At 45.4% G+C, this 23,774-nt stretch overlaps 4 protein-coding genes across 7 annotated transcripts in view; 3 read left to right on the forward strand and 1 right to left on the reverse strand.

Annotated features, from left to right (window-relative positions):
• The window catches only part of wwp2 (WW domain containing E3 ubiquitin protein ligase 2), a 47,408-nt gene extending 45,087 nt beyond the window's left edge, over positions 1 to 2,321 (forward strand). For all 3 annotated transcript variants that reach the window (XM_068723920.1, XM_068723922.1, XM_068723923.1), the window contains 4 exons: positions 120 to 224; positions 326 to 422; positions 780 to 852; positions 1,405 to 2,321. In XM_068723920.1, coding sequence (XP_068580021.1) covers positions 120 to 224; positions 326 to 422; positions 780 to 852; positions 1,405 to 1,504 — 375 coding nt within the window. In that variant the 3' untranslated portion in view covers positions 1,505 to 2,321. The remainder of the gene's footprint in view (positions 1 to 119; positions 225 to 325; positions 423 to 779; positions 853 to 1,404) is intronic.
• A 1,434-nt stretch (positions 2,322 to 3,755) lies between these two features.
• adat1 (adenosine deaminase tRNA specific 1) lies at positions 3,756 to 9,477 on the forward strand. 2 transcript variants are annotated; one of them, XM_068723939.1, is made up of 9 exons: positions 3,756 to 4,036; positions 4,129 to 4,197; positions 5,000 to 5,054; positions 5,184 to 5,314; positions 5,506 to 6,070; positions 6,298 to 6,443; positions 6,855 to 6,954; positions 7,475 to 7,561; positions 8,686 to 9,477. In XM_068723939.1, the coding sequence occupies exons 1-9, from the start codon at positions 3,895 to 3,897 to the stop codon at positions 8,816 to 8,818; spliced, it is 1,428 nt and encodes a 475-aa protein (XP_068580040.1). In that variant the 5' UTR covers positions 3,756 to 3,894; the 3' UTR covers positions 8,819 to 9,477. The 2 variants fall into 2 exon arrangements, with proteins under 2 accessions (XP_068580040.1, XP_068580039.1); XM_068723938.1 differs by lacking the exon at positions 8,686 to 9,477 and having other exon boundaries at positions 7,475 to 8,515.
• Positions 9,478 to 13,795: 4,318 nt separating this feature from the next.
• On the reverse strand, positions 13,796 to 18,554 carry gabarapl2 (GABA(A) receptor-associated protein like 2). The gene is made up of 4 exons (XM_068723573.1): positions 18,371 to 18,554; positions 17,275 to 17,330; positions 16,404 to 16,576; positions 13,796 to 13,998 (listed from the first exon to the last, which is right to left on the reverse strand). Exons 1-4 carry the CDS (start codon positions 18,402 to 18,404, stop codon positions 13,884 to 13,886), a joined length of 378 nt encoding a protein of 125 aa, XP_068579674.1. The 5' UTR covers positions 18,405 to 18,554; the 3' UTR covers positions 13,796 to 13,883.
• Positions 18,555 to 19,609: 1,055 nt separating this feature from the next.
• On the forward strand, positions 19,610 to 23,531 carry tmem231 (transmembrane protein 231). Its single transcript, XM_068723247.1, has 7 exons — positions 19,610 to 20,018; positions 20,163 to 20,329; positions 20,494 to 20,622; positions 20,716 to 20,859; positions 21,286 to 21,367; positions 21,532 to 21,637; positions 23,180 to 23,531. Exons 1-7 carry the CDS (start codon positions 19,880 to 19,882, stop codon positions 23,340 to 23,342), a joined length of 930 nt encoding a protein of 309 aa, XP_068579348.1. The 5' UTR covers positions 19,610 to 19,879; the 3' UTR covers positions 23,343 to 23,531.
• Positions 23,532 to 23,774: the final 243 nt, after the last annotated feature.

Genomic DNA, 23,774 nt, shown 5'->3' on the forward strand with positions numbered 1-23,774 from the left:
GGTTAAATAATGTTAGCAAGGTGCAGAAACTCAAAGCGAGTCATGTTTTCTCAAAACGTTGTCCTCTGCCCACTGAGCCAGACAAACGTACTGAAGGACACGACTTGGGTCTGTTTCAGCTGATGCTGTGCGGGATGCAGGAGATCGACATGGCCGACTGGCAGAAGAACACCATCTACAGACATTACACCAAGAACAGCAAGCAGATCCACTGGTTCTGGCAGGTACGGACACAATGTGGCTGCAGGGGCCCTTGATCTTAACACACACACACACACACACACACACACGCTGTCCGCTGAATGACAAAGCTGTGTTCCTGCAGGTGGTGAAAGAGATGGACAACGAGAAGCGAATCCGTCTGCTTCAGTTTGTAACGGGAACCTGTCGGCTGCCTGTCGGAGGCTTCGCTGAGCTCATAGGTGCGGCCTTTTGATTGAGTACAAAGTATATACGTGTGTTTGTTGAGATTCTGCTTTTGCATTGGACAGTTTCCCCACAGCAGTAATTCCACCGTGGTGTCGTACTCTGCTGCTCTGTTTCTCCTCTCTAACTGAAATTACGCTTCCAGTTCTTTCACTTTTCTGTTTGTTTTTTTAACAAATTGATGTTGAGCTGCTGTAAATAATAATGAATACATATTAATAAAATAATTTATGGTTAAGTAAAGTCAAATGAAAAATCTTGAGTTATGTGTTTTTGTGAGACCATTATGATGGGGAAAAACAATTCCAGCTTTTATTTGATGAAACAACTTCTTTCGTTCTTTCCCTGTGCAGGAAGTAACGGCCCCCAGAAGTTCTGCATAGACAAGGTGGGGAAGGAGACTTGGCTTCCAAGAAGCCACACATGGTAAGATGCTGCCTCTTCTGACGCGTCGCCAAATAATCTGAGCTCACAGGTCCACGTTTAGCTTGTCAGAGGGATGCTCTTGAAGACTGTAAGGCCGTGGCACTGCTTTGCCTTTCAATGTCTCAACTGAGATCGGGGGACTTTTATTGTGAAAAGTTGAAAATGAAACGTGTTCATCCACCGCTTTACAGTTTCTTCTTCGACCACAGAATATATCCGGTCACTATCCGATCAGGCAGGTTGCATTGGAGTTGTGATTTTGCTCATCAGCTCACTAAAGTCGCGTTGAAGAGACGAGTGTAACCACAGCCTTTGACCCGACGGAAGACTCCAAACACCTAGCGAGCGCACCTTTAACATCCGATCATTTTCACCAGATTAGATGGTGCATCGCATCCTGTGCGTAGGTCATTTAAACCAGCGCTGCCACTAACGATGACAACTACTGTGATATATATTACTATAGGGCTTTCTCTTGTATTTTTAATAAGTGGACATGTCTGCTAATGTCAAACCAATGTGCTGAACAACACGATGTTCTGGTCCTCGCAGCTTCAACCGTCTGGACCTGCCGCCCTACAGGAGCCTGGAGCAGCTCCGAGAGAAGCTCCTGTTCGCCATCGAGGAGACGGAGGGATTCGGACAGGAGTGACGTTGGAAAAAGAGACGCGGGCGGGTGGGGGGGGGGGGGCGCCGTTCATTCAATGGAATAGTTCTTTTGTTATTAATATTATTATTTTGCATTTGTTAATCACAGGGCTGACAAATCATCCATCATCTATGGCCCTCTCTCACCTGGAGGGGATGATGTCTGTGAGCCGAGTCATGGGATAAAGTCGCAGTGTGTGTGCGCGTGTGTGTGTGTGTGTGTGTGTGTGTGTGTGTGTGCGCGCGCTCTTACCTGTGTACGTGTGTGTGGTTGCTCACATTGATGCCGTTGTGTATGTGTGCATAAAAATGGTGTGTATGTCTATGTGGGTTTGACAGGAAGGCACATACAGAGAGTTATATTTGACTAGAGTACCCCCCCCCCCCCAACACACACACACACACACACACACACACACACACACACACACCTCTACACACACCTCTACTCACCGCTTAGAAACGCATCGAAAACCAGACAGCCGGATGGTTTTAACGTCAGCAGCACAGCTACCTGCAAATGCAGTTTAACATATCTACCAGAGAGAAGTACATTCTAACATTCTGAAGTGACGACAGACACACACACACACACACACACACACACACACACACACACACACACACACACACAGAGACAGAGAGACAGAGAGACAGAGAGAGACAGAGCCTGTGTGCGAGAGACAGAGAGCCGTTATCATGAGATAGTGAACCTCTGTTAGAGAGATGAGATGTGATTTTATTTTTTATTTTTCTGTTACTTGTGAAATTCAGCTTTTTTTTCCTCTGTACATAACTAAAATAAATGAGATTTCAATCTGCTTTGTGTGTTTTTTTTGGAGAGAGTTTGACGTGATATACTCAGGGTTCATATTATAAATAAGAGTACAGGCCTTTGAGTTAAATGCTAACATTCTAACATAACAGCGTTAGCATGACGTCAGCACAGCGCATACTGCCTGTTTATAGGTAGCATTAGCTACCTTTAGTATTCACTGTCGTTGAACTGAAAGTTGATAAAGAAGTGAAAAGATGGTTTAAAAATCTTTAGCATTTCTCGAAACATGCGTTAGTCAAAGTTTTGGTGGTGAAATCAAGTATTCCTTACTTTATTATTATTTCACTAAAAACTGCGGATGCAGTTTGATCAGATTTTTTTTAAATTGGTCTTTACATTTACAAGACGAATGTACTTCATGATTTAAAGGATTTATCAGCGCCGTAAAATAAGATGGAAACACACCAATAGTTCTCCATAGTTAATCAGATTTCTATCGTTACTTTAATGCCATCATGTAATAATTCACTGCACGGTCAGAATCAATGTGCCAGTCAATGTCAATGTAATCAATTGATATATATCAATGTTTAAATATCAACGTATGAACAGTTCACACTGTAGGGCAGAAGTCTGGTGTGATATCTGACTTCATAGAGCTGATGGATGAAACGCTGTTTTAAATCAGTGCATGGACTTTACTGTCACTTTGACTCTTTATGCAGATGATAATGCAGGCAATAAGTAAAGACAATAGTATGCTCTCACCTTTTAACAGTCGCTATACCAACATTCAAATTTGATGCAAGAAGTCAGAGTCATATTACCCCACTGTACCTCAAATAAAAAGCACCTCATATCATCTCATATGTTCATCTGTAATCAATAAACTAGTGATAACATTTATGTCAATTTAGATTCACTGTTGTCTAAACTTTCGACAGCAGATTGTTTACTTCCATCCGTGCAACATGTCGATAATCTTGCTCCTTTTCCAGTATTACTCCTTTTGTACTATTTTTAGAGCCATTTTAATCTTTTTATGTCTTACTTCCATTTCTGATGTGTTTTCATACATTTGTATTTTATTATTAAATGTTTTTATCTGCTTTGTTTGTACGTTAGAATATTGTTAATGAACTGCAGATTCATATTTAATGTCTTCTGTTGTATTCTACGTCTTCCATTACTTAACCTAAAGTAATATAATACCTGCTACAGCTGTGCATGTACTACTACTACTACTACTACTACTACTACGAGGATACTATTACTGTGCTCAAATAGTTATTATATACATCCAACGCATTAATATAATGTGACTATTATGACGCGCGAAATTCAGATGAGGGCAGGAAGTGAAGAACCTAAGAAGTTGTAATGTAAGAGCTTCAGTTAGGGCTTTTATTGTGAAGGTAGAGCGCTCCTTGCCTCGGCCCGGAAGTAACCTTTTCGTTTCCTCGAGATTCCTCCAAGCAGACTTGCTGGTCCAGCTTAATAATGAAAAATAACGTTCATACATTGTTAATGTGACACCGTGGCTGTTGGAAATAGCTGTAACGTTTATTTTGTAACGCCCGTCTGCCTCCACTGACGCGCGCCTTGTCCGGTTGAACATGGTGCACGCGGATGAAATTGCCAAGTTGTGCTACGAGCGTTTCAAGCAGCTTGCCCGGAGAGGGAAGCCTGAGCCGGGCAGAGAGTGGACCCTGCTGGCCGCTGTGGTCCAGATCACCCGGTGTGCTGACTCTGACACAGGTCGGACTGCGGATTGAAGGGTGGATGTATGAAGGCGAAACACGTCACGTATGTCGCTTATATTCTAATCAAATGCGTTTGTTCTTTCACAGTTGAGAAGGAGGTGGTGTCCCTGGGAACTGGGACCAAATGTATTGGACAGACTGCTATGAGTCCCAAAGGTGTGTAAAAAGAGTTGCCACCACAAAAAATATTTTCTTTGCCTCTTTTTGTTGTGGTGTCTCCTGTAGTTGTGCATCTCTCAGTGGTGTCTCTTTGTAGTCAGTTTGTCTCTCTTTGTATTTAGTTTGTCTCTCTTTGTAGTTAGTTTGTCTCTCTTTGTAGTTAGTTTGTCTCTCTTTGTCGTCAGTTTGTGTCTCTTTGTAGTTGTTTGTGTCTCTTTGTAGTTTGTTTGTGTCTCTTTGTCGTCAGTTTGTGTCTCTTTGTAGTTGTTTGTGTCTCTTTGTAGTTTGTTTGTGTCTCTTTGTAGTTGTTTGTGTCTCTTTGTAGTCAGTTTGTGTCTCTTTGTAGTTGTTTGTGTCTCTTTGTAGTCAGTTTGTGTCTCTTTGTAGTCAGTTTGTCTCTCTTTGTAGTCAGTTTGTCTCTCTTTGTAGTTGTTTTGATCTCCTTGTAGCGTTTTTGTTTTGTTTGCCCCTTTTTTTCGTAGTTGTTTTGAGACTCTTTAGGGTCTTTTTGCAGCTGTTTGGCATCTCTTTGTAGTTGTTTTGGTCTCTTTGTAGTCTTTTGTGTCTCTTTGTTGTCGTTTTGTTTCTTTGTGGTTGTTACTTGAGTCCTTGTCTCTTTTGAGTGACGTTTTGTAGATGAAGGACATTTCGGGCCCCTGGGCCTGTTCTCTGTAGGCCCCGTCAATAATCCATCAATGCCTAGATGGAATTTTCTTTTTGTTGTCTTAATTTCTGGAATAACAACCTTGATATCAATATGTTGTTGTTGTTGTTTGTCTTTATTCTCTCATCCGTTTAGGTGACATACTTAATGACAGCCATGCAGAAGTCATTGCTAGGAGGGGATGCGTCAGGTGTGTTTTTGAATTTTGTGTTTATCCCTTGTAGTTTGTTGGCTCAATGTTAAGTATAGGCTGCTACTATATTTTGTGTGTGTGTGTGTGTGTGTGTGTGTGTGTGTGTGTGTGTGTGTGTGTGTGTAGGTACCTGATCCAGGAGCTGAACAGGGCTGTGAGTGGTGGGGACAGCTCTGTGTTTTGTCGGGCAGATCAGCGGGGGAAGTGGAGGCTTCGGCCCGGAGTTGCCTTCCTCTTCTTCACCAGTCACACTCCCTGTGAGTCCAGTGGGCTAACTGGTTGACCACCAGCTACTTATCCGAGAGGATCCACAGGATTTAAATCAAGCTCTGTATTTCCTCATGTATTTTACATGTTGCAATTTAGATATATGTATGTAAGTCTTCAGATGGCTTTAATTCCCCATAAACCAGCCGAAGTCCGTCTGAATCTTCTTGTGCACAACCAGGTGGTGACGCCGCCATCGTCCCCATGACTGACAGCCAGTCTCAGCCCTGCCCCGCTGTCTCCTCTGTAAAGAGCCACAAAGAACATGATGGAAGAGGAGACCTGAAAAGGGGAGCTGAGGAACCAAGTGAAGGAAAACACGTTAAACTGCCCCGTCTGGAGGAACAGGAGACGGATCTACAATCCCTCCTTCCTAATTCCCCGAATAGTGAAGATCCATCGCAGAGTCGCTCCGCAAAATCACCCGGCCCCTCAGACGGCGCGGGACGCCTGGCCCCCGTCCCAGACGTTCACAGGACGGGGGCAAAGTGCGTCTCGGGCGGCCCAGCCGACCCCCTGCACCCCGGGTCGGGGTACCACAGCACGGGGGTGCTCCGGGTGAAGCCCGGGCGAGGAGAGCCGACCCGGTCCCTCTCCTGCAGCGACAAGCTGGCCCGCTGGGGGGTGCTGGGTTTCCAGGGCGCGCTGCTGTCCCACTACCTGCAGGAGGCGCTCTACTTCAGCACTGTGGTGGTGGGCAAGTGTCCATACAGCCAAGAGGTCATGCAGAGAGCTTTGGTTACACGGTAAGGATTGAGTTTTGGCCGTCTGGAGCCCTGCTTTAGACCACCGTCTTGTCTTTTTGCTATAATATAGAGACATTAAGAGTCGTTCAAGCAGGAGGCTGAAACTACAACTGTTGTAGTTTTGAATACTACACTTTTAACAGTGTTGGAGTACTGTGGAGGTACATTTCTTTCAGTGTAAGGGCGTCAGCAGACTGTCTTCAATGTAGTCCTCCCGTCCTCCTCAGGTGCGCCCACGTGTTGGACCTCCCCGCCGGTTTCTCTGTGCGTCCACCCGAGCTGCTCCGGTCCAGCCTGGAGTTCCCCTTCAGCCAGGCCCAGACCGAGCTCCGGCACCAGGCGGGACGGGGACGCGTCTCGCCCTGTGGAGCAGGTAGGACCGTCACTCAGTACCAGGTTGTGACTTGTAAACGGCACATTTTCAACAACGAAGTCGTAATTCTGATCGGAAAACTCTTTGTTTTTGAACCTCTGAGTGTGACTCTTTGTATTTATAGTCGTAACAATGTTTAAATGCTGAAGCAAGTTCATGTTAGTCCACCTTTGTTTGGGTCAGCTGACCATCTTAAAAGACAACACGGCAGATTAAAGTGCTTGTGTATTTATTGCACATAGTTCTTTGTTGGAGTTCAGTAGCTTGATGGATTCTGGCCCAAACAGCAGCTTCAAGCGGTTGGTTTTGCATCTTGGCGCACAGTCTTCTTTTCCGATATCAGGGATTCAGAGCAGATGTTGAGTCTGCAGTGATCTTGTGTCTCTTGAGAAAAGCCTTCCTGTGTTTCAGCCATCAGCTGGTGTAACGTGACCGAGCGGCCACTAGATGTCACCGCCAACGGCTACAAACACGGAGTCACCAAGAAGACCATGGGCACAGCTAAAGCCAGGTAGAGCATCTCTCTCTCTCTCTCTGTGTCTCTCTCTGTCTCTGTCTCTCTCTCTCTCTCTCTCTCTGTCTCTCTCTCTCTCTCTGTCTCTGTCTCTCTCTCTCTCTCTCTGTCTCTCTCTCTCTCTGTCTCTCTCTCTCTCTCTCTGTCGCTCTCTCTCTCTGTCTCTGTCTCTCTCTCTCTGTCTCTCTCTCTCTCTGTCTCTCTCTCTCTCTCTGTCTCTGTCTCTCTCTCTCTCTCTCTCTGTCTCTCTCTCTCTCTGTCTCTCTCTCTCTCTCTCTGTCGCTCTCTCTCTCTGTCTCTGTCTCTCTCTCTCTCTCTCTCTCTCTCTCTCTCTCTCTCTCTGTCTCTCTCTCTCTCTCTCTCTCTCTCTCTGTCTCTCTCTCTTTCTTTCTTTCTTTTCTTTTTTTTATTATTATTACATCTGATGTTGTGATATGAAGCAGAAGTGAGGGTCTGCTGGATGTGACCACTGTTCAGACTGTTCCTTTACACCAGGACTTCATGTCTGTGTCTTCAGGTCTCTCCTGTGTAAACTGGAGCTTTTCCATTCCTTCTTGTCGGTGGTGGCGACCACTGATCCCGGAGCGCTTCCTGACTCCCTCAGGTACCGAACAGTGGACTCTTTGATCACGTCACCGAAGAAACGATCTGACTTTCATCAGTTTGTTCTTGTGGGCAACTCTCGTCTTATCCGCTGCTTCAAGCGCGCGCGTGTGTGTGTGTGTGTGTGTGTGTGTGTGTGTGTGTGTGTGTGTGTGTGTGTGTGTGTGTGTGTGTGTGTGTGTGTGTGTGTGTGTGTGTGTGTGTGTGCGCGCGCATGCTCACATTTCATCCGATAGTCTGGCTGAGGATCCTCTCCTCAGGGAGAACAGTGGTCTCTCTGTTCATCAGGACAACCTGATCCGTGTGCAGCCCGGTCTGCACACGGACCCGGCCGTGGTGTGTCTGGTGAGGACAGACCACTGAGGACATGGGGGGGGGGGGGTACAACAAAATATCAATAATAGAAACGAGATTAAATAAAGAGAAACTTCTCAAAGGCAAACTCAAAGCAACAAACTGAAACTTATAAATGAAATGTGTGTTACAGAAGCGCTGTGAGCTGATTCAAACAGACTTCCATTGTAACACGAGCGCTCTCATAGCGGATGTTTGTGTTCATTCAGAGAGCACTGATGGAATTTAATCTTTTGGAATGGAAGGAACTTCCAAAACGAATACATGTGAGCGTTGTTATGAGACATCGGGAGCCTGGACACGGACGTGCATGAGACCCTAACGCCGCTCCGACAGCAAGACACCGACGTTCCAGTGGTTTAGACACCTTACACATCTCTGTGCTCCTTCTGTACGTCTTTGTAGTCGCTTTGTGCCTCTTTGTAGTCGCTTTGTGCCTCTTTGTAACTGTTTTGAGACTCTATTTTTGTCGCTTTGTGTCTCTTTGTAGTCTCTTTGTGTCTTTGTTTTTCTGTTTTGCGTCTTTTGTGTGTGTCTCTTTGCAGCTGTCTTTTGTCTCTTTGTAGTTGTTTTGAGTCTCTCCCTGGTTGGCATGCGTCTCTTTGGGTGACATTTTGTAGGTGAAGGCCGGGGGGGGGGGGGGCGGGGCGGGGCGGTCCTTGTAACACACACGACTTGTGTTGTCATGAATGAACAGCGTTTGTTGAAGTGCTCAGTGTGAGAACGAGAGCCAGAGAGTGACCTGGTGTTTTCTGCTGCGTACCTGTTCAGGAGGGCGGAGCTGAAGACGTACTGGGACTTCAAGCAGGCGTCCCGCTCCTATCAGCAGGCCTGGCAGCAGCTGCGCAGCCAGGCGTTCCCTCTGTGGCCACGCAGCGACGCAGACCTGCTGCTCTTCCACTGAAGACGTCCTCGTCCAGAGGCGAGGTTTGAGGTCTGGATAGATATTCACCGTAGGGACCGAGGATCGGCTGTGTTAACACCCAACAGTAGCGAGTCAGGACGACGGAGCGGTCACTGTGTGTCTAAAGTCTCCTCCTTTAAGAGATGGAGAGTTTATCTTTGAATTCTTTGTCCTGATAACACCTGGCGATGCTCAGGAACAGAGTATCTCTATTCATCTGTTTTTAAAGCATTCTTATGTCCACAGAATTGTCATAAAAGGACCATTCAAAGATTTACACATCAAGATTGTTTTATTCACCCTCTTCCACTGTGGCTCAAAGGGGAGCATGCTAGCAGATCTGTGGTTATGTTTGGCAGACATGTTGTTTACCACTGCCGCCGCGTCGGCATGCTAGCAATCGCTAATTAGAGCTAAAAACACAAAGTTAGTTTGAAAGGCAGGGAGGATCTGATAAAGTGCTGCTGTAGAGATGCACTGTGGGAAATGTCGATGTAGCGTGTGCGTGTGTGTGTGTGTGTGTGTATATATATATGTATGTATATATATGTGTATATATGTATGTATATATATATATATATATATATATATATACACACACAGTGCTGTGAAAAAGTATTTGCCCCCTTCCTGGTTTCTTATTTTTTTGCATATTTGTCACACTTAAATGTTTCAGATCATCAAACAAATTTTAATATTAGACAAAGATAACCCGAGTAAATACAAAATGGAGTTTTTAAATGATGATTTCTTTTATTAAGGGAGAAAAGCTATCCAAACCTACTTGGCCCTATGTGAAAAAGTAATTGCCCCCCTTGATAAATCATGAATCAACTGTGATTTTTTGGAAAGCTGAGTTCAATTTCACGATCCACACCCAGGCCTGATTACTGCCAGACCTGTTGAATCAAGAAATCGCTTCAATAGAACCTGTCTGACAAAGTGAAGTCGGCTAAAAGATCTCAAAAAGCAACACATCATGTAAAGAAATTCAAGAACAGATGAGAAACAAAGTAACTGACATGAATCAGTCTGGAAAGACCCCAGAACAACATCTAAAGAACTTCAGGCCTCAGTCTCCTCAGTTAAGATCAGTGTTCATGACTCAACAATAAGAAAGAGACTGAGCACAAATAGCATCATGGGAGAGTTCTGAGGAGAAAGACACTGCTGAGCAAAAAGAACACAAAGGCTCGTCTCACATTTACCAAAAAACATCTTGATGATCCCCGAGACTTTTGGGCAAATATTCTTTGGACTGACGAGACAAAAGTTGAACTTTTTGGAAGGTGTGCGTCCCGTTACATCTGGAGTAAAACTGACACAGCATTTCATAACAACAACATCATACCAACAGTCACACATGGTGGTGGTGGTGTGATGGTCTGGGGCTGCTTTGAAGCTTCAGGACCTGGACGACTTGCCATAATTGATGGAACCATGAATTCTGCTCTCTACCAGAAGATCCTGAAGGAGAATGTCGAGCCATCGGTTGGTGACCTCAAACTCAAGCACACTTTGGTTGTGCAGCAGGACAATGATCCAAAACACACCAGCAAGTCCACCTCTGAATGGCTCAAAAAAAGCAAAAAGAAGGTTCTGGAGCGGCCTAGTCAAAGTCTGGACTTAAATCTGATTGAGATGCTGTGGCGTGACCTTCAACAAGCCGTTTCTGATCGAAAACCATCCAATGTGGCTGAATTAAAACAATTCTGCAAAGAAGAGTGGGACAAAATTCTTCCATAGCGATGTGAAAGACTCATTGTCAGTTATCGCAAACGCTGGATTGCAATTGTTGCCGCCAAGGGTGAAAAAAACAGTTATCAGGTTTAGGGGGCAATTACTTTTTCACACAGGGGCAAGTAGGTTTGGATAGCTTTTCTCCCTTAATAAATGAAATCATCATTTAAAAACTGCATTTTGTATTTACTCGGGTTATCTTTGTCTAATATTAAAATTTGTTTGATGATCTGAAACATTTAAGTGTGACAAATATGCAAAAAAAAAAAAAACCCAGGAAGGGGGCAAATACTTTTTCACAGCACTGTATGTATATATATACACACACACACACACACACACACACACACACAGTCAGATGACCTGTAATCGTCTGAAAATATCTCAAATGTGCATAAATGTAATGTTAATCACTTAATGAAGAATATATTTCCCTGGTTCTGATCTTGGGCTCCTTTGTTAACTGTTTCTCTTGTTGCGTGCTGAATGTGCTGAATGTGCTGAATGTTTTGTCTCCATCCCGTTGTTCTCTTCCTGTAAACCTCCGATACTTGTGAAGAATGGTCTCAAAGTCTCCAGATGACGTCTCAGGACATTGTTCACCTCAATCTGCGGTTCGTCTCGAGCGACGCTGTCTTTTCAACAGTGGGAGTTGGGCCTGGTGCCGTCAAAGCGTTGGTGTAGAACCGTAACGAAGTCTTCTCAACGGTTTGGGTTCCGTGACGTGCAACAAAGGTCCCGCGGTCGGAATCGAACCCGCGGCAGGCGCTGTAAACGCTCGGCTCTCTGGGTAGCTTGACTTGAAGAAATGTGAAGTGAAGGAGTGGCGGCGTGTTAATCGTGTCCCTCATTAATAAGACAAACGCCGTACGATCCGGTTCACATTCATCTTTATTGGTCAGGTCTTCCAGCTCCCCTTACTAGATATCTCAAACTCCTTTATGATATATATTATACACACAACACGGACAAAATAAAACAATACTGAATATCATAGCGTTCATCCATATATTACACATCTACATACCATGTTCTAAAGCTCTGTGGTGCACAAATACTGACCCGTGGGTCAAGTAAAGGGTGCCGGCGTCTCTTGGGCGGTTCTGATTCTTTCAGCGAGGTGAGCAACACTTTACTTGAAGCATCCGAGTTCATTGGTTAATGGTATCTGATCGTTAACTCTACCGATGCACATTCACTTCTATTAAGCAGCATGTCCGCGTGGAGCACCGTGTGGTTTAATCATGACAGCATGAATGAGATCGTGTGAACAGCTGACCGGCTCATGTTGGCGTCACCGTGTAGCTGTTTGTGTGCTGATGGCGCTCAGTGTATCAGCAGGTGTCCTTCTAGAGACGCACCGACCTTGTCCTCGGATCGGTTCTACAAAGAGGGACTACTGTGGAGCAGCGGTGACTCCGCTGCTGCGTGCTGGGTTGTTGCGCTTCAGGATGAGATTTCTTACTTTTCCCAGAATGCCTTTCAAAAACAAACCTCCAGGAAGCACAGAGTTCTTGCTCGTAGCTTGTTGGACTTCTAACTAGAGCTGTTCTGATACCAGTGTGAGAAAAGCCTCTGATGCAGCCTACATTGCTGGATCAGGTATCGGCGAGTAAGCAAGTCTACGCACCGATCACGTGATCGTATGGTCATCGCTAGCTAACCGGTCTGCGCTGCTGCACATGTGCGAACTAGCGCACACCTGTCGTTGAAGCTAGTTAACGTTAGCAGCCGGTGGGCTAGATAATGGAGCTAACGGCTAACGTGAACGGAGGTTGCTTTGTGTTGCGTGGCAAGTTCTGTTCAGAATTATTCATAAATAATGTGACAAAGAAACTTTACAGTCGGCCATGGCAGCAGCAAGGCGTCACAATCTTCTAGTTGGAGACCATGATAGAGAGGCACCGATCCGATTGACTCGGTACCGACACCGATAGCTGGGCTTTGAGCATCGGTACCGGTGTTGAGTCCATAAGCTGTGTCTGTGATCATTATTTTATGTTTAAGGAAACAGAAATTACAATGTAAGTGTGGACCTTTTTAATGCAACAACAAGCAGGAATTCAAATTCCATTCTATACTGTTCAGTAAATGAACATAGAATAGAATAGAGTAGATTGGCCCCATTGTCAGCGATGTCAGAGCATTGATTGTGCACAGTGTCTGAACCCGTGCCACCGATTGAAGTAGAACGAAGCACCTCAGTGGATACAGTCATCACTGTTATTAGTCGTTACACCGGCGTTTGACGGGTCAACATGTGAGAGGTTGTAGAAAGGCATCCTGGGTAGTGTAGTAAACCTCCAAAACACAAATGTTACAGATTTCTACGACAAGGGGAGGAAATGATAAACTCCTGAAGCGATGACAACGAAATATCTCAGTTTAACTTCAAGTAAAGTGTTAAAGGTTCACGACTCGCTGCATCACGAGTCCGAACCCCGGTGGCGACGCTGACACCTGTCCGGCCAGCACCGTGTGCACGTTGATGACGGGCCGGGTCGGGCCGGGAAGAACTCTGAGAACGTCCGAGGAGTGACGCCGGACGCACTTCTCACTGGCTGCCTCCTCACCGGCGGCGGCGGCAGCTTCCTTCCTCTCACATGCGTAGAGTCGCCCTCTCAGCCTATGGTAGCGCTGAGTGTTCCTGTGGCGCTGACGTTAAATACTGACGCTTTAATACGCGATACGACGAGCCATACAAATAAATACATCCATAATGCGGTTAATGATTCCGGTCGCGCGATTATTCCCTCTCACTTCGGCTGCACACAAATATTCGTGGCGACAAAGCCGGACTGACGCGAAAGTGTAGCGTGATCGGTGTGTGTGTGTGTGTGTGTGTGTGTGTGTGTGTGTGTGTGTGTGTGTCAGAGGCTGAATAAGTCTTCTTTAACAGTTGAATACTGATGTGGATATGAGAATGGATGGCGTGTCTATGATGTGTGTTGTTGCTCTCACTTTAACGGCAGTGTTGACGACAGTTCTCCCCTCGGCTGACCGTTTGAACAAAAGACCAGCCATTACAGTCAAGCATCTCGAGCAGCTTTGTTACCAGTGATGGCGTGTCGGTGGAGTTCATTTCCACCGTGAATGTGTGGTTTATTTAGTATCAAAAATTGACCATAAATAAGTGTGCCGTGTGTGTGTGTGTGTGTGTGTGTGTGTGTGTGTGTGTGTGTGTGTGTGTGTGTGGGTGCATTAATTGTGTAACACGTGAAACGGCCAAGGTTTGAAACGTGGTGCTCAAGTGTATGTCGGGCCCTAGTGTGTGTGTGTGTGTGTGTGTGTGTGTGTGTGTGTGTGTGTGTGTGTGTGTGTCTCGTTAACCCCGTGTTGTATAAAAGGCCTTGTAGCCAAAGGTGTTCTCTCCGCTGTAGGCCACGTACAGGAAACCGTCCTCGTCCTTCTCCTTGTCGTACAGTTGGCCCATAGTCAGACTGCAACACACAGCAGTTAAGCAGAATACATTATATATATGTGTATATATGTGTGTGTGTGTGTGTGTGTGTGTGTGTGTGTGTGTGTGTGAAGACGAGCAGTGGTTGTTTTCGACAGAAATTTGAAGTCGGTTTTCCAAAAAAACCTAGAGCAGCCCCAAAAGGACAAACGGCAGAAGCACCAAAATGCAGTCGTCCCTCTGACATGACTCTCTTCAGACGTCAATAGTTTCCTCATTATCCTAAATAAAGTGTAAACGGGCAACGTTTTGCGAACACGTTTGCTGTTGGGCGGCAACCACTGCCAACAGGAGCTGCTAACAGCTCATTCAGCGTAGTGGCAATTTGTAGAAATATTATATAATGTATAAAATTAAATTACAGCACTAAAAGGACTGGTCATCAATCTTGTACAGTACAAATATGTCATTGCAGTACACTAGCAGCATGTAGTGCTACCAGATGCTGAGGGATGTGACAGGAACAGCAGAGCTTCACTTGTTAAACACGTGAACAACGAGTTGGCTAGAAATTACACCCCTCCCTTCAGACCTCCCTCCAAAACCACTTCCCCAAACACTGCTGGAGTAGCAGACAAAAACCTCCAGGTCTGAAAAGTGAAGCCAGTGCTAAAGTGCCTTAAAGCTGCATTCTCTCTAGTGTCCACCAGGGGGCGACTCCTCTGGTCGTATTGAAGTCTAGTCTAAAATGACTCTACTTCTCTCTTGATTTATTCCCTCAGTAAACATTGTAAACATGAGTTTATGGTCTCAATCTCTAGTTTACAGTCTTCTTCAATACAGCATGATGTTCAGTTAGTACATTATGCTCCATTTAGAGTCACACAGACCAGAAAGCAGGGGATGCTTTAGGGGCGGGGCTTACTGTGATTGACAGGTCACTACCACGGCCTCATTCCTCCGCGGTCACGGTAACAGGACTCCACCATTACCGATAAAGACTACTATTCAGAGAGGCAGTGAATCACTGCAAACACATTGACTGGATATCGCAGCAAAACTGCTGACCATAGATAGAAACAAAACATGTGTTTTAAAGATTACAACTCAATACTCATTAGAGTGCTGGTGACCACGCCCAGCTGTGACTCAGCGAGGTACGAGAGATCATCAGTTACACTTTAAGAGCAAACTAAATGTGAGCCAGTTTCCACAAATGAGGGATTATCAATAGAATGCAGAGGCCTGGTGAGCAGGTCCGATTCCTCAGATGGACTTTATTTATGTGCAGAACTTCACCAGCTGTGAGGGGAAACAGGAAAAGCAGTGATCTTTCACAGGGAGATTGATTTGTCGCACGCTAAGAGCTGATGTGTTTCTGCTCCTCGGTAACCCGGAGAGCTGGAGAGAGGTTCCTCACGCAAAAGGTCCGGACCGTGTGCTCTGATCCAGTGCCGGAGGTGTTGAAGCAGCCTAGCAGTTGTATTAACGTCTCACTGTTGCTCATGAATTAACGTGTTAATATCTGAAATAGGATTGTGATCATGTTGAGCTCTTCCACTGTTTATTCTCTGTGTCTTTATTTCACATGTGAGTGGGCACGTTTACTAAAAAGAGTTGCTCTTTGTCTCGTAGTGACGCTTCACATCGCTGCTTTTAATAATCGCCTCGTCTCTGAATATTTGAGTCTCGCTGCTTTTGAATGAACATATGAGAGTCTGTCCAGTCCTGGTTGAAGACTCTGGTCTCTCTGGACACGTTTCTCTGTTTGGAGAAGTCGCTGTGCTTCCTGCTCCGCTGAATAAGGGCCGTAAAGGCTGGAAAAGCTGCGCCGGTTCAAATAGAAGCGCTCTGTCAAAATATAATAATTCTCAATTATCCATCGGTTTTAGGTCCAGGGTTCGGATCCCACGGCGTCTGGGTCCGGACCCAGACCCAGACGCCGTGGGAATTGTGGTTGGAAGCCTCAAATTCAAAATTTTGGCCGCCGCCGTTTTTGGGTGAAGCTCCTAAAAAATTTTGGAGATCAACACTTTTATGAACTGAAAACACACCGTTAACGTTCCAAGACGGAGATAAACAGACTGTGGTAGCCCCGCCCCTAAAGCATCCCCTTCTTTATGGTCTGTTTGACTCTAAATGGAGCATAATGTACTAAATGAACATCATGCTGTATTGAAGAAGACTGTAAACTAGAGATTGAGACCATAAACTCATGTTTACAATGTTTACTGAGGGAATAAATCAAGAGAGAAGTAGAGTCATTTTAGACTAGACTTCTATACAACCAGAGGAGTCGCCCCCTGGTGGACACTAGAGAGAATGCAGCTTTAACATGTGAAGCATTAGCTTTACTCTTCAGACCCAGAGGTTGCCCCCTTGCTTCTAATATAGATTTACTGTATATGAATTGTTCAGTGTACGACAGTGACGGGTTGTTCTCACCTGGATTGGGGGACAGTTTTGTCGACGAAGAGGAAGATGGCTTTCTCTGAAGGCAGCTGGATGCGTTTCCTGATGATCCACATGAACTGGGCCACCGTGATGTCAGAGGGCACCAGGTACTTCCTCTTGTCAATGTCCACTATCTGAGAGCCGGAGACCTTCTCCACTATCACCTGGAGCACACGCATTCACAGAAAACCCAGGTGTGATCCGCCACGCTCCAATCTGCAGTTTCACAGTTAGTTGCTATCTAAATATGTAAATATGTCAGTAAGAAATGTCACCAGTAATCTGTGCCACATCCAATCAATTTCAGCAAACATCCCAGATATGATTTAATGCAAAAAAATGAAGGCATCAAACACGCATTACTATTTTGCAGTTAAATATTTAACATTTATTCCAACACAAAAAAAAGCAGTAAATAACACTTTGACAAACACGTCAGGAGGTCACCCTCACAGTATAATATAATAATATATATATATCATATGATAATATTCAGTATAGTATAAAACACACGCGTATATACTGTATATGTATATATACATATACATATAATAGAACATGTTTATTATAGGGAGGTAGTGTAATCAGGAATAATGGTGTTAAATGAAGCTATGGTGAGTTTTCACTGACGTCTGAATTACAGTTTGATGCCTTCATGACCGAGTTAAGCAGATGAGATTGAGGACAACTATGTAGAAGAACAGATGTTCACTTTGCCTAATAAGGCTGCTTGACAGAGTTCTCCATGTGTGCCCTGGTGTCCTCATGTTTCCTTACCTCCTCATCCCTCGCTCCCTGACTGTCCGTGCTGGATCCCCCCCCCCCCCCTCCCCCCCCCCCCCCCCCCCTCTCTCTTACTCACCGGTACTCTGTCAGGATATTTGTTGCGTATTTTGGCTGACTCCACACATCGGTGCTCTGAGGGAGAGACGGGGAAACAAACAGGAAGTCAGGATTAAAAGGGATGAGCGAGGCCTCCTGGGAGCCTTCCTCCTCTAGTGCCAAACACAGCCAAGCCCAGTCCGTCAGTACTCCATATGCAGGACCGAGCCCAGCATCGAGACCTGGACAGACGGACTGGGGACCAAGTCAAAGAGCGATTCTCTTCTCTAATTTCAGTGATACTAAACATGTTGGTACTTATCACTATCAAAGAGTGATGGTGCTTGTATTTCTCTGCTCTGTGGGCGGGACCAGATGCAGCAGGCAGACACTGAACAGCGGCCCGAGAGGTGATGGCCGATAAGATGTGGAGGATCCATTTAGGCTCTCATTAGCCCAGATAAGAGGCCTACTTTTGGAATCGTCTTGCTTTAAAAAAGGCCGGTGGAGGATAACTGAAGAGGGCGTGAATGGGGGGAGCTTAACGGAGCCCAGGAGCTCTTGGTGCTGCAAAACCAACCTGGCCCAGTGTGGGGGAACTTCACACCAAACTCCATTCAGAATTCTGCTGAATGAGTGAAATATATTGCTGTTATTTAAAAGAAAATGGTTGCTTGAAACTGTCGCTGTCAGAGCAGTGTGGAGCAATGCAAAAAGTTACTACTGAGAGGAAGGACGTGTTGTTAATTATCTAACTACAATACAACATTGCCTACCAATATGTATGCAACCCAATGCATTACATTGTCAGATACTTGAATGGAGTATGGCAGTGAAACTTTCCCATGCAAACATAAGACAGGTTTAAGGGGGGGGGGGGGGGGGGGGCTAATATGATGGATCAGTTAAACGTGAACCCGATCTAACAGCCGTCATTTCACTTGCAGGCACAACATGCTCGCATTTGTTGCTAGTCACGCAACGTTGTAGCCGCTATGGATCGGTCGTTTGCGGGTCGCATGCGTTTCTGCGCCTATGCGGAATGATATGGCAAAAATCGCGGAGGGAGCAAAGCAGGGCGACGCATGACATGACAAGAGCATCTCTCGTTTCATAACAATCCAAAACCCCGTTACCGAGGGAATGGTCCTCTTTAAACATCCATTTCATCGTTGCTGGGTCCCCGCACTGAGGCGTGATGGTGGCGAGGAGAAGGGCTGGCTTCAAGAATGACGTCCAACAACGATCCCGACAAACGCGATCACAACCAAAACTGTCAACAATGTCTCTCTGCCCGACGCTTCCAGCTGCCCGTCTAGCTGCGAGGTGACGTCACTGTCTGACAGAGGGGGGGGGGGGGGGATGATAACGATGCCGCCTTCAAGTTCTCCCGGAAACAATCAGTCCATCAATGGAAGAAGTACTCAGACCTTTGACTTAATGCCGTAGTGTAGAATACTTAGTTACTTTGTCAAGTAAAACAACAACTTGCACTGGCAAGTATTTGCATCAAAACATACTTAAAGTACCAAAAGTAAGTACATTAATGTGTACCTTACTTCAAAGGACAGCTGAGCCAACGGCGAGCAGCTAACTGTGCTAACAACAACAACAACAACAACAACAACAACAACAACAACAGTGCTAACAGCACTAACGAACTTGGAGTTGGAACCGATGATGCCTTAGGTCTGGACTATCAGCTGTTGTATTAATATAAAAACACTGTATCATAATGTATTAAAGATTATATATTTTTTAGCATTAATATAAATCTGAAGTGTTACTAGTAACTTAAGCTATTATTTCCGCTGTATGAGAGCAGTGCAGAGAGTCGGGCATGACGAGCTAGCCAGCATGTCAACATAGAAGTAAAGCTCTGACTACAACACACACAGAGGAAGACGGACTTCATGTTATATTGATACTCACTGATATCAGACAGAATTGTAAATTAATTGTCTTTTATGACTAAATATAGTAATTGTATATATGTAAAGGGGGAAGGGGGCCCACTGAGGCTCCTTATGTACTGGGCCCAGAGTCTTTGTGCTACGCCACTGCTCCCACTCAGTGAGAACATCCACAGCAGGGTCAATTAACTGCTGGCAAAATGGCTTCAAAGCCACCATTGCTGTCACTTATGTAAAATATGTAATTTTGTAAAATAAAGTCCAATGAGCTGTACGAATTTAGTTTGTATCTCTAAATAGGCAACACTACCAGAGTAGCACATTTAGGCTATTTAAACTATGCGTGAGAGAGGGCCACGAGAGAGGGATAACTGCGCGTGAACGCTCCCACAGCGGGTTTCTGTTCGTCCCATTGCACCGATGTTGCCTGAATGCAGCACGAATGTATATCCATGGTAACCGTGCGACGCTAGGCTAAGCTGAAACATGGCGCGAGACTAGCCAGGTGGCTAACGTAAATAGCATGTTTATACGATACGTTTTGCCAAAAATACGCTTTCTTTCACCTACCGAGGGTTAATCCGTGTCTACTCATGCTAATCCTCCGTCGCATCCACTTAGTTTCACTCACGTAGCACATATGCTAGCTTGACCGTTAGCTTGACTCAGCTAGCTAACTAGCCGGCTGACTTGATGATACATATAACACGAGCGCTATTCATATAGTTACCTATGGCTTTCTATGACGTCTATTCTCACCCGGCTTTGATTCGGTACAAGACGAGTGTTTGCACGAAAGCCACCCTGTTTCTGGTTGTCGTGTTGTGCCTCACCTACATCTCACCTCTGCTCGTTGCCTACAGGAGCCAAGGTACAGCAACTTACTGTGACTCGAGCTGATGACCGTTGCTTATGTGGCTATTGCTTGTTTAGAAACTGTACACACGTCTTGTGATGTGTAAATGCGCGTGTGTTAGTAGCCCGCTGTTTAACCACGATTGCCATGCTATTTCAGGTTTCTGGATAAAAAGAAAGACCTATGAGGAACAGCCGGTTGTGCGGTTCCAGTACCAGACTCTGCTGGTGGCAGCAACCAGTACTCGGGGAGACTATGTGGCCTGGAGCACCTTCCCCCATCTTAACAACATGCTTGGGGCCAACCTTCGGATCCCTTCTGTCTCTGTGAGAACACACTCGGTTCCGCTCACACGTGCATGGGTTTGCGTGTACTTACAGAATAATCACGTTAAACATTGCTGTCTTTTATAAGCGCAGAGGTGATTTGTCTTATCAAACTACCAAACAGTAAGTTTGTTCTTTTCTGTGTTGGTGAACACACTCTACAGGTGAGAGAAGACGACCAGAACCAGGATGGGAAGTCGGATCTCCTGATTTTTCAGCTGCAGCTGCCTCTAAAGCCGGAGGAACAGGTGTACAGTGTCCAACTGCTGCTCACCTTCAGCTACAAGCTCTTTGTATGTATTCCACACCCGGGGCCATCCAGACCGGTCTCAGTCGAAGTTCCCGCTAAAGTAAAGCGCATTATGTCTCCTCTGCGTTCTCCCCAGAGGATGTCCACGGTGGTGATGCAGAGCCTGGCTTATGTGCAACACTCCTCTTCCGTTCCCGGAGCTAAGCTGTCGGTCAGCGGAGACCTGAGGCTGCTGCAGAGGACGCCGCTGCCTCACCGGGGACTGTACGACGTGTACAATGTGAGAGTTCACCCATCCACCTGTTCGTCAACAAAAAATGTGTGAAAAAGTGCAAATTTCTGAATTGGGAGAAGGCGCAGTTGTGGGCGAGCAAGGCTGCGATTGGATGGATGAGCTGAGTTTGTGACGAGAGGAGAGACTGGACTACAGTGAAGCGTGCAGATATAGTCTTCCCACAAATGTGCTTATGAAACTTTTTTTTAAAAGGTGGCGACTGCACTCCATGAACCAATGAGTCATCCGACTTCATGTTGACTACGTCAGTTTCTTAGATACAGTAATAGGTTTATTACAGTGTTGTGACAGCCGTCAAAGAATTCGATTTACTGATTGCTGTCAGGATGTAAGGAGAATTTCAACAAATATAACAAAAAGTGTTTCCAAAATGAATTTTCCAAACTTGAAGGAGTCTTTCTTCCTCTCAAGGTGTCGGTGATCGACGGCTCCAGTCCCTTCGCAAGTGCGTACAACCTTGACGACATAATTCGGAGCTACCAGGAAAGAAACTGTAAGTTGACAAAGCTTCTTATTTGCTTGCTTTTATTGCTGCTGTATATAGTGTGTGACTAAACCCGGAACTTAAGCTAAACCGCCACCTTTGAGTGTGTGGACATTTTAATGACGACAGCTCTCACTTGTCTCTTCATTCCTTTCTTTTTTGTCCTACCATAGTGACCACGGTACTGTCCTGTCCCATGCCGGTCTGGACTGCGGGGCGCGCCACTGGCTCTCCCTTTCAGCTCAACGCTGAGATCCGGTACCCTCTGGAGGTCATCAGATATCCTTTAATAAATGCAGGAAGGTGTTGTTGAGAGACGTATTTGGGTGGTCGGAGGACTAGAAAGGCGCTTTACGAATGCAGGATCATTTAATTGAATGTTGAAAATACAATCCCCAAGCTGTGGTCTGCATCTGCACCACACATTCCCCACAGTATTTGTGTATTTCAGTGAAAAGGCCGACCTCACAAGAAAACGGTGGTTCATGGTGTGAGTCACATTATATAGTCAGGGTAACGTCTGTCTGTCTGTGTTTGTGTACACAATGTAAAACAGCACATGTCCTCACAGGACTTATTGCTGGACAGAGGCTTGTCTGAATATTTTACAGCACCTAGCGCCGGACATTTCTTTATTAATGGAAAGATCTCTCCTATTTATCCCTGTGAGATAATGTCTCCATCCTTTGGTAGACACCGCTCCCTGTGAGGCATCACAGTAACCAGGACATTGTCATTTTTCAAGTTCCTTTCACCTCCATTGCAGCGCGACATACTTTGGCAAACAAAGCTGATCGATCGGCGTGGCAGTTGTTTATTTTGTTCTTGTGAACAGACTCTGAGTTGAAGCTGCTCCTCGTTGTCTTTGAGTCGTGCATTAAATGAGCAGGATCCATCCATCCTGCTCATTTAATGCAAGCGTGACCGTGTCAACTAAGCAAGGAGCAGCTGTAGTGTTCAGCTGTAGTGTTCAGCTGTAGTGTTCGGCTGTAGTTCAGCTGTAGTGTTCGGCTGTAGTGTTCGGCTATAGTGTTCAGCTGTAGTGTTCAGCTGTAGTGTTCAGCTATAGTGTTCAGCTGTAGTGTTCAGCTGTAGTGTTCAGCTGTAGTATTCAGCTGTAGTGTTCAGCTGTAGTGCTCGCTGTAGTGTTCGGCTATAGTGTTCGGCTGTAGTATTCAGCTATAGTGTTCAGCTGTAGTGCTCGCTGTAGTGTTCGGCTATAGTGTTCGGCTGTAGTTCAGCTATAGTGTTCGGCTGTAGTGTTCGGCTGTAGTGTTCGGCTGTAGTGTTCGGCTGTAGTGTTCAGCTATAGTGTTCAGCTATAGTGTTCAGCTGTAGTGCTCGCTGTAGTGTTCGGCTATAGTGTTCGGCTGTAGTTCAGCTATAGTGTTCGGCTGTAGTGTTCGGCTGTAGTGTTCGGCTGTAGTTCAGCTATAGTGTTCAGCTGTAGTATTCAGCTATAGTGTTCAGCTGTAGTGCTCGCTGTAGTGTTCGGCTATAGTGTTCGGCTGTAGTTCAGCTATAGTGTTCGGCTGTAGTGTTCGGCTGTAGTGTTCGGCTGTAGTTCAGCTATAGTGTTCAGCTGTAGTATTCAGCTATAGTGTTCAGCTGTAGTGCTCGCTGTAGTGTTCGGCTATAGTGTTCGGCTGTAGTTCAGCTATAGTGTTCGGCTGTAGTGTTCGGCTGTAGTGTTCAGCTATAGTGTTCAGCTATAGTGTTCAGCTATAGTGTTCACAAATATTAGTTTGAAGCTACCTAAACGTTCAGGATGTTGCTGTGAAGTAATCCTCTTTATTTACACCTTAACCCATCTCCTGCCACCTATCGGCCCGGCTTCTGGGAAACTATCAAATTTGCCTGGATTCAATACGTCAGCGTCCTCCTCGTCTTCCTCTGGGTCTTTGAACGCGTGCAGAGATTCGTTTTCCAGAACCAGGTTCTGACCACCGTACCCATACCGGTGGGGAAGCCTCATCTGTCGTGATGCGGCGGTGCATTTCTTCTTTCACCTTTATTTGAAGCTGTGGACATTTCTAGAAATCACTTACAGATTTTCTATATTTTTACTATTTGTATGTTTATGACAACTTGTTGCAGTAATTAAAGAAGTTTTTGGTGGATGAGCTCGTTTCATTATTTCTGTTGTAGAAAGCTTTAGGTGATGGATAATAAAAAAAACATTTGTACATTTTAACGTTTGCTATTGTCTTTAATTGCAATGTTTTTATTTAATTTCATCTTTATCTCCACCAGGAGAATCAGACAGTCATTCTGACAGTGTGTGTTTGTGTGTGTGTGTGTGTGTGTGTGTGTGTGTGTGTGTGTGTGTGTGTGTGTGTGCACCTCTGTGTCTGTCCACGGCCAATCTCGCATGTGGAGATTTATGGCTTTTTATAGCACCTCTGCTGGTTGAAGT

The sequence above is a fragment of the Cebidichthys violaceus genome, unplaced genomic scaffold (assembly GCF_023349555.1).
Source record: "Cebidichthys violaceus isolate CVI_PGR_0920_01 unplaced genomic scaffold, fCebVio1.0.p SCAF_3, whole genome shotgun sequence".
Taxonomy (NCBI): domain Eukaryota; kingdom Metazoa; phylum Chordata; class Actinopteri; order Perciformes; family Stichaeidae; genus Cebidichthys; species Cebidichthys violaceus.

Coding starts and splice junctions, on each gene's coding strand:
- gabarapl2 (XM_068723573.1), bottom strand. CDS start 18,404: ATGAAATGGATGTTTAAAGAGGACCATTCCCTCG. Junction 16,577..17,274: donor AATATCCTGACAGAGTACCG/GTGAGTAAGAGA, acceptor CGTGTGCTCCAG/GTGATAGTGGAGAAGGTCTC. Junction 13,999..16,403: donor AAAACTGTCCCCCAATCCAG/GTGAGAACAACC, acceptor TGTGTGTTGCAG/TCTGACTATGGGCCAACTGT.
- adat1 (XM_068723938.1), top strand. CDS start 3,895: ATGGTGCACGCGGATGAAATTGCCAAGTTGTGCTACGAGCGTTTCAAG. Junction 5,055..5,183: donor GCTAGGAGGGGATGCGTCAG/GTGTGTTTTTGA, acceptor GTGTGTGTGTAG/GTACCTGATCCAGGAGCTGA. Junction 6,955..7,474: donor ATGGGCACAGCTAAAGCCAG/GTAGAGCATCTC, acceptor CTGTGTCTTCAG/GTCTCTCCTGTGTAAACTGG.
- tmem231 (XM_068723247.1), top strand. CDS start 19,880: ATGGCTTTCTATGACGTCTATTCTCACCCGGCTTTGATTCGGTACAAG. Junction 20,330..20,493: donor TTCGGATCCCTTCTGTCTCT/GTGAGAACACAC, acceptor CACACTCTACAG/GTGAGAGAAGACGACCAGAA. Junction 21,638..23,179: donor TACCCTCTGGAGGTCATCAG/ATATCCTTTAAT, acceptor ATCTCCTGCCAC/CTATCGGCCCGGCTTCTGGG.